This window comes from Poecilia formosa, unplaced genomic scaffold (genome assembly GCF_000485575.1).
Source record: "Poecilia formosa unplaced genomic scaffold, Poecilia_formosa-5.1.2 Scaffold182, whole genome shotgun sequence".
Taxonomy (NCBI): Eukaryota; Metazoa; Chordata; class Actinopteri; order Cyprinodontiformes; family Poeciliidae; genus Poecilia; species Poecilia formosa.
In genome coordinates, this window is record NW_006800121.1 from 1,014,111 (window position 1) to 1,023,587 (window position 9,477).

The following is a 9,477-nucleotide window of genomic DNA, read 5'->3' on the forward strand; positions in this document are numbered from 1 at the left end:
CATAAATTTGGTATAACTTGAGACAAGGAGCAGTCCTTTTTTCTTTTTTTTTTTTAAGCAACAGCTTGTTATATTCAATATGCAATTTGTGGAAAGGGTTTGCCTTTGGTTATGAACATTCTCTGAATTCTTGAGTACAAACACATGCAGATGTGTGTTACTTGGTTTCTCCGTCGCCTTTGGGTGGAATTCCAGATCGACAACGGATCAGCAACTCTGATCACTTTAGCCGATCGAGCTGCACGTTAAATCATCGGAGAGAAAAAACAGGTTTATTCCCACTCGAAGAAAGTAACAAATGCACTCCCTCAATAATCTCTTGGAAACATCCAGCTGGTCATATTGAAAAAAAAAACAAAAAAACCCCCACGAAGACCAGTACAGGCTGTTCCATCAAAACTACAGAGTGAGTCACTCGTGCTTCTTGCTCTTTGTTGTGAGGAGGGCGGCGCTGTGGGCGGGTTGGAGGTGAGACTCATAGAGGTGAAACAAGCCATCAGCTCAGCTTCAATCCTCAGAAGTCAGCATCCGCAGGAGGAGCTCACACACACCTACCTACACACACCTGTCTGCAAACTCACCGCCACACAACAGCAAGGTAAGACTGTAAGAATATTTGCATTGTATTCCTAATTAATTCATTTTTTTTTACTAACTTAATTGATATAAAGTTTAGGAAGCCACATATACATACATATTTTTTATTATTACTTTGCACTGCGGGATTTTGGATATTTCGATAAATTACCTTCGGATTTCTGATTTTTCTGCCATGTGAAGCTCTCAACAAAAGCTAATGTTTTTGCATTTTTGTTTTTCTTTACTGTTTAATTGTAGCAATTTGTCATATGCAGTTGGTTCTCTTTCGCTACAACAGAATGAAAAAAAAAACACGACAATTTGACCAAAATTTAATATTTAAACACTGAAACTTAAAATGTAAAAATATATTAAAAACTTTGCTCATCATATTTAAAATTATCACCAAAACTGTTCAATAAAATCTGTCAACCTTGGCATAGATGTAGTTTGTCGCACATAAGATCAGATTTTAAGTTTGTTTCATCATTTCGTTGTAAAGCGATATAAAACTGACCCGCCCAAGAAAAAGCATCAATGGTCATTTGCCTCTGATGACATCACAAAAGGCGCAGAGCGCCACCAAGTGATTACGAACCATTTGACACTCAAGCGCAGCTCGTCTGCTTTAGTATGTCTATGAAGTCTGTCCGGAAGTTCCTCATGTGGCTTAGTTTTTACTGATGCCAGCTGATCGGCTCGATTTTTGCACCTCCTGTGATGTCATCAAACCAAATAGACAAAAAGTAGACTTAGAAGGTTTATTTTGGTTTTTAGTATGGAAGTCAAAAAGCCTTGCGTTTCACACTTTATTATCCATCCGTGTTATTCTGGACATAGTACATATATTAGTGGAAAAAATTTACTGTTTGATAGTGACTTTAATTTTTACAAGTTTGGTAAAGATCACAGGCACCGACTTGGAAGTTTGATTTTATTCACTATTCAATGCTGTTGTTTGCTGTGTTGTCATTTTCTTAAGCACCCTATGTCTTGTGAAAACTTCAAGATACACACATTTTTACGTTTTAGCAAAGAGCAGGAGCAATAAGAGAGTTGGTCTTTGTTTTAGGATGCTTTCACATTTTCATCAGACAGATACTGCAGGGATGAGAGGTGAGCTGGGAAACTTATTGTTCCACTCGCCTCCACTTTCATCAGTTGACGAATGCAATCAAAGTGCATTTACAGGCACCGACACATTCAGGTCGGACCAGCACAGGTGCCACAAACTGAACAGCAAGAGGCCACACCTGATGTGGTTCGTGGGATTACCATGAGAAACAGGACCGTTCACAAACACAAAGGCAGAGTTAGAAAATTATCTCCTGCCCAAACTTCTCATCTGGTAATCACCTAAAAAACCTGCTTGGCTAGAATTTGTTTTCCATCTATCTTTTTTTTTTTTTTGGCAAAACTCCAAAAAATAAGTTTTGCCAAACTTTTTTTTTTTTTTTTTTNTTTTTTTTTTTTTTTTTTGCAGGGCCTTAGCTGGACCTGCAAAACTCGCAATGCACATATTTCACAACTCTAAGCTGTAAGACCAGCAAACTGATCACACAATTGATTGCTTTACCCTTTAACTTTCTCCATTGGTGGCTTGAAAGCATCTAAACAATGTGGTTAACCAGACTTTCTGAATGCCACACCTCACCATTATCTCCATGACCTGTCAGATTTCCCATGTGTCGACAGGCGGCCTTTCTCGAAGGAATAAAACCGCGAGTCTGAAACTGATTGAAATATCTTCAACACGATCAACTGTTTTACTTGAAAAACAGAAAACTGGTGCCAAGCGTGACGGTGACGCCAGGTTATCTGAGACCCGGCCTCATGCCTTCGCGGTCGGCGTGCGTTCTGATGAACGAAGCACAGTGAAGTTACAATCTCGAGATTTTGAGCACATGCAGGTGGACCAGTCAAATCAAGACCTTTTACTTCTCCGAGATCTAACTGTGCACACTGAGCAGAAACGCACAGTGACAGCGCTGGGATTTGTCATCGCTAAAGTTTGAATAACACACCCTGACTTAGTGTGACACAGAAGGAAACATGCTGCTCTGTAGCATTCCTCTGCACAGGTGTATGCAGGTAGTCTGCATGAAACACTGAGATTGTTTGCCACACCAGAGTAAACAATTGTTTTTATGCTTTTAAGCTTGGTTTGAAGTTGGAGCTCATTAAAAAATATGTCATTTATTCTTGAACAACTGAACAAGATACGTTGCAAATTTCTTTTAGAGACCAGATAAGGATGCTTTTACCCTCATTTGCAAGCACTAGTATTACCATCAAAACCCCATAAAGCCCAATGGATGCTGCAAAAAATGTTCATATTTTGTTGGCATTTTATGTGCTGGAATGCATTTTTCTGAAATATTAGATTGTTTTTGCAGTCATTTGTTTGAATTTGAGAGCAAAGGAAAAATATCTTATTTGGGGCACCTGGGCGACCCCTGGTGGAATGGCACCCTGAGTGGGGAGCCATACTACCTATATTAAAGACTGCCACGATTTCGCAAAAAGTGTTTTCCACATCATCATTTTAACAAATGCACAAAATATTTGAGAGTAAATGGGAAATTACAACACTAACATCATACTTAAGCCTTGCTTAAAGTTGATATAAATGAAGGTTTAATAATTTACACAGACTGTACGGCATGTTTCTGTACAGGTTCTGAAAGTTAAAAGGTTCAACAACCAACTTAAAAGAAAAACATCTCTTCCAGAAAAGACACTGAATCAAAACCATGCAAAACCTACTTTTCATACTTTACTGACTGTCTAATAACTTCAGATTGTTTTTCCATTCCACCATTTATCACTAATTCCACTGGCCAGCGGATCTGGTCATGAGAAGATTACAGGACAGAACAACAGCGACATATAATAAAGGGGAGATGAGCAAAGTATCTTTCAAAACATTATGAAACTCAAATGAGATGTATTTCAACATACAGCAGGGAAAAATACGTGTTTTAATATTAATTTATTAAATCTATTTCAGTTGCTTTCAAATAAATTATTAAAACTGTGTTTCTACTCTGAAATAATTGTTGAAACATATGTAACAATTAGTAGGAATATATGTTATATATTTATGTTTCTGTGGCTCGAGCGGCCTGTATTTATCAGTCTCTGGTCGGAGACATGCAGCAAACAGGCAGGTCCTTGTTCCGAAACAAACTGGAAAGAGTTTCAGTCAGTGGCCGCACCTGAAACCTGAAGGCCCAGACACACCCAGGCGTTTCCTGGGGATGCAGACACAATGGATCCACACAATGCAGAGCCAATACTGAGCCGGAACAGTTTAGTGGATGACAGATGTTTTTCAACGAAGAGCAGAGAAATACTTGTCAGTGGAGTTTGCATCCCCCTGGTGGCCGTTATTGGTTTTGTATCTCTTGATTTTGACCGGGACGTCAGATGATCTTCATATTCATTTTCTGTATTTTCTTTCTGTGCAGCAATATGAGCACACATGATCCTCCACCCTACCTCAACAAAGGTATGTTAAACACACACATCCTTGTGTACGGTGCCTTGCAAAACTTCATCCACCGTTTCGCCTTTTCCACATTGTTACAGTCAAAACTTTACACGGCATTATGTAGGATTACCAGAATTGTGAAGTGAAAGAAAAATTATATTTCTCAGCCTCATTTACTCTAATACTCCTAACTAAAATCCAGTGCAAGATGTTGAAATGACAAAAGTCATTTAGCTAGTGGATAGTCCACCTGCATGTATTTGTTACTTTATTTAAACTCCATGTAAAGTAAGCTTGTGCATTCCCACAATGCTGTGGGGATCCTTTTATTGAGAAGGCATGGAAAAGGGACACTCAATGTAAGGATGAATTCAGCTAAATGCAGTGGGGAATGGCCTAGTCGAAGTCCGAACCTTGGAAATGACCTTTTCCTCACATAATGACTGGTGGCAATGTGGCAAAGGGTGAAAAGGTTATTTTTTACTGGTCGTTAATTCCCTCCTGTTTTCTCTCCTTTGTTTTTGCTTGAGCAGATACTCAGGCGTCAGGAGTGAAGGTTTACCACGTGCACACCCCGTTCACCCCTCCTGACCAAGAGGAGGTTGGCGCTGCCTCTGTGGCCACACCAGGTACTCAAATAAACACAGAAAAACATCAGTTCCTTTGATTTGTTTTTAAACAGAAACTTGAGCATCGGAGTGATCCTCTAACCATTCTGCTTCCCTTCTCCCCTGCAGTGTACACCAGTGGAGGTGGTGGGGGAGGCAGCAGCGATCAAGGAAAAAGGAAATTTGTGAGCTACGATGTGGGTCTGGGTCGGGACCCCGGCATGACGACCTGCACGTCCTGCCAGCAGCAGGTCATGACCAACGTCCATTACAAAGCAGGGACATATGCCTGGCTCATGTGCATACTCTTCATCTGCTGTGGGTGAGTGTCTGATGGGTGAAGCCAAAAGGCTCCAAAAAAAAAAGAAAGAAAAGAAAGAAAAACAGATTTGTGATTCATATTTAGTGAAACACAACTAACCGCTTGGCTTTGCCTTCAAGAAGAGCAGCTTTCTTGTGATATTTTAGAATGGCCTTTAATAAGAATAATTAAAAAAAAAAAGAAAAAGAAAAAGCTCTCGAGGCTTATTGAAGCTCTTTGAAACTGGAAACGCTTGTGGGGCATTTATTATTCACTGTGCTGCACATGAAATATTTCCATTATGTATTTCATGTTGTTCAAAAATGTGAATTCATTTGCTTCCTATTCAAATGCATGCATGTTCTAAATAATCAAATATATTAAACACACTATTTGTTTATTCAAATTTCTCTTGGTCATTTATTAATAGCTAACCCCAGTCTTGTACACATGTTTTTAATATGAAATTAGAAAATAAGAATATTATTTTTCTATTGGTTTTTAATTTTAAAAAATATATTATTTAGATTTTATTTATTTGTATTTTATGTATAAATACAAATACCTATGAAAAATATATATTAGATATTAATTATTTAAAGCTCATATTTATTCACTATTAATTGATTAATTATTACATTTTAATGTTTTTTTTTATTTTTGAGTGTTTTGTTATAGGCCTGCTTTTGAATGACAAAAAATATATCTTGAAGTCTTTAAGATATTTTTTAATAAAATAAATTTAATATTGAATCTGACAAAACACATAAAAGTTCGTTATTAAAAGGTGACAAAACCTTAAAAAAAAATCAAGAAATGTTTATACTTTTGCAACAGGATAAATCTCGAATGTGCCGGTGTGAAACTCAGCCTGTTCGTTTTTCTGTTTTTTTTTCGCAGATTGTTCCTGTGTTGCTGCCTGATTCCATTCTTCATCGACAGCTTCAAAGACGCGTACCACACCTGCCCCCGCTGCCAAAGAGTCCTGCACGTAGAGAAGAAGGAGTGCTGTAAATGATAAACAGCTGCGGGAGACGAACCCTTAGAAATAATCAGCGCCATCTTGTCAGCTTTGTCTGCCTCTGGATTCCAGAGACCTGGAGAAGCAAATCGATCGGTTTTTTTTTTCTCTCATATTGGGACATGGACTCGTTTACCGGTATTTCTATGGACAAGCCGTCGATATTTACTGGAGGTAAAAATAATAATAAAAAAAAATAAAAAAAATAACTAGATCAGACATTAAACAACTTCTGCAATGCTTCAAAATATTAGCAAATATACGGAAAATGATTGTATTGTCAGATATTTAACGGTTAAAAACCTCTGGTATGTTTATAATGCCCTACATTTTTTTTTTTTTTTTTTACAAATCTGTTGTATTTTTCAATACATTTTTTTTGTTTGTTTTTTTTGCTGAAATGATGCTGGTAAAATGAAGAATTGTTTACAGATCTCATGTTTCAAGATGCTGTTTGAAATCTGAACCGATCGATCATCTCGCCGCCCGAGGGACTTTCAAACAATTAAAGTAATAAAACAAATCAACACACTGTTACAGGGTAGAGGCTGATTACACAATAACTTTGTGTTAGCATGTTTTGTTGAAGGATTCTGCCTGTGAGACTCTGCTTTGAATTAAGCTGTACATGGACGTGTTAGTCAGGAAAAGTACACCTTTATTTTTTACAACTGTGTGAAGAGCAGTTCACACACCGCACCATCGTTTTGATCTATACCTCCAAACAGAATAGCAAAATCAAATTATGTATTTATGTATTATATATCTATATGTGTAACCTTCTGTCTCTAAATAAAAAACACTAGCTGCTTAATAATACACTAATATGCTAAATCTCAGATTCATTCCTGGGTGAAACTGATGCTTAGATCTCCGTTATTTACTATGTCTGCTGGAAAACGTTGCACTCCAATAAAAAGTAGAATATATAGATTATATGGCTTGTCGTGTTTCTGAATGTAAAAACACTTTTTAAAAGTGATTTGTGTAAATTGCTTGTTACATGAAGTCTGGCCTCAGTTAAGGAGGCTGTTTAGACTTTTTATAGGCAAGGGAACTGGACCTTCACATCTGGAAGCAGATATTTATGTATGCTGTTTAAAAATACATCTGTTTTATTCTTATGTCTGAATTTGTTGCGTATTCATAGCGCTTCACTTTATCCACTTTTTATGTTACGGCCTTTTTCCAAATTGTGTTGCCAATTAATGTCTTTCCTTAAAATTCTAGGAAAGAAATATACAAATACTCCATTTTGACAATCTGGGGAAAACAAGGTTTTTGTAAATTTATTAAAAATAGAAAACCCAGGAATCACATTAACATAAGTATTCACAGCTCAAAATTTAGATATTTCTACAATTTGTAGTGAAATGCAGTTGATTGGAGGTGATTTGGAAAGGCACATACCTGTTTATATGGGGTCCCACAGTTGACAGTCCAGGTCAGAGGTCAAACACCAAGAGTGAAATCAAAGGAATTGTCTGTAGTCCTCCGAAACAGGATTGTCTTGAGACACAAATCTGTGAAATGGTCCAGAAACATTTCTACTGCTTTAAAGGTTGGTGACAATGAGCTCAGTGATCTCCATCAATGTTAAATGTAAAAGACATTTGGAACCAGCAAGACTCTTTCTAGAGCTGGCCGGTCATCTGGACTGAGCAACTGGGGGAGAAAGACCTTCGTCAAGAAGACAACAAAGAACTGAATGGGCACTATGTCAGAGCTCCAGCATTCCTGTATTCCTGTGTGGAGAGAGGAGAGCCGTCTAGACGGACAACCATTTCTACAGCCATCCATTGATCAGGCCAGTATGATTGGTGGCCAGAGCCTTTAATGAAAGACACATGCAGCCCAGCCCAGCTAGAGTTCGTCAAATGGCAGATGAAGGACTCAAATAATGATAAGCAAGATTCTCTGGAATGATGCAAGATTCTCTGGAATGATTAGACAAAGATTAAACTCTTTGGGTGAATGCCAGGCCAATACCATCCCTACAGTGAAGCATAGTGACTAGCAGGAGCTAACAGACTAGTCAGGATGAAAAGTGTACCAAGACGTGCCGGATGAAACCCTGCTCCAGTGTCTTGACCTGAGATTGGGGCGACGGTTCATTTGTCAGCAGAACAACGACCGAAAGTACATGGGCAAGATCTCAAAGCAGTGGCTTCAGAACCACTGTGAGTGTCCAGCAGAGGCCATGTCTGATTTCTTAACTTTTTCTCCACATATCATACAAAGAAGCAGTGTGTTTGAGGTGTTGCCACAGATGTACCTCAATTTCCCTCAACCTGTAGGTAACCTGTAATCAGAAACTTACAAAGTCATGCGATAATCATCTAGGTTGTTCCAAATTGTTTAAATACCAGTGAATGGAAGTCTCTTTGCACCAATGCTGGAGTACAGATGCATCTAAAAGCTGCAGGACGGTAGCTCTCGAGGACTGGACTTGAGGACCCCTGGTTTAAAATATGCCACAGATTCTTTGTGCGATCTTTGGCTAAACTTTGGGCTAGTCTAAGACATGATCTAAGGAAGATGAAACTCCACCTCGTCTTAAGAGAAAGGCATCGGACCTCCAACAGGTTTTCTTCCCAGATTGGCCTGTATTTGGCGCCACCTATCTTCACCTTTGTCTGCTTGAGGAAAGCATCAAGCACAGACTGATGTCAGCACTACTTCAGTTTGCTCTAAGGATGTTGTGTTGAGTTCTTTCCCTGATGTCGCCTACAAGGCTCAGAGTAGTGGCTCTCTTTTTATTACCCTTCCATTAAGCCCAGATTTGGGTGAATGATCTAAAATTTGAATGTCTCCAAAGTAATCCTGAGGATCTTGGCTGCTTAGATGAACGGGCACGCCTCAATGGGATTGCAGTCGATAAAACAGAGTTCTGTAAGTGGTTCAAAGCTTTGGATCTCATCCTGTAAGCTAACCCTGCTGTATACTTCACCGCAACCTGATCTTTCTCATGCGTTCCTTGGTCTTCATGAAGACGTTTGCTTACTAATGTCCTCAAAGCAAGTCCTGCATCTAATTTATTTGAGTCCTGCACATGTGGCTTTGTGTGTACTAATCAAATGATCTTGTAATAAAAAGCACAGTAACTTCCTGATGGATGACAACCACCAGCCACTGCTTCACCAGCGAGTTGCCCCATATGGACCAGTAGCAGTCGAGTTGTTTTTTTCTCTCGTTTTTATAGAAAATTTTTATTCAACATACATTTTCCAGCAAAAAGGCAATATACAGGAATAGTTGTCGTACACTGCTGCTACACTGATGATTTTCAACCGGAAAAGATCAAATCAAGGTGATTCTGCAGGTCATCTTTGTACGCAAGGTTTTTAAAACAAGACAAACCACTGCAGTTAAGTTTTTCCAAGAAAAAAATCTGTAGGTAACAGAAAAAGAAAAAAAAAGTTGTCAATGGTACATCAGGAACAAAGGAAAAAAAAAAAGAAAAAAAATCTACACA

At 38.5% G+C, this 9,477-nt stretch overlaps 1 protein-coding gene across 1 annotated transcript; it reads left to right on the forward strand.

Moving 5' to 3' along the window:
• The first annotated feature begins 462 nt into the window (after window positions 1-462).
• Window positions 463-6,938, forward strand: litafd (LITAF domain containing). Its single transcript, XM_007565740.2, has 5 exons — window positions 463-598; window positions 4,050-4,090; window positions 4,606-4,701; window positions 4,810-5,002; window positions 5,882-6,938. Exons 2-5 carry the CDS (start codon window positions 4,054-4,056, stop codon window positions 5,997-5,999), a joined length of 444 nt encoding a protein of 147 aa, XP_007565802.1. The 5' UTR covers window positions 463-598; window positions 4,050-4,053; the 3' UTR covers window positions 6,000-6,938.
• The last annotated feature ends 2,539 nt before the right edge of the window (window positions 6,939-9,477 follow it).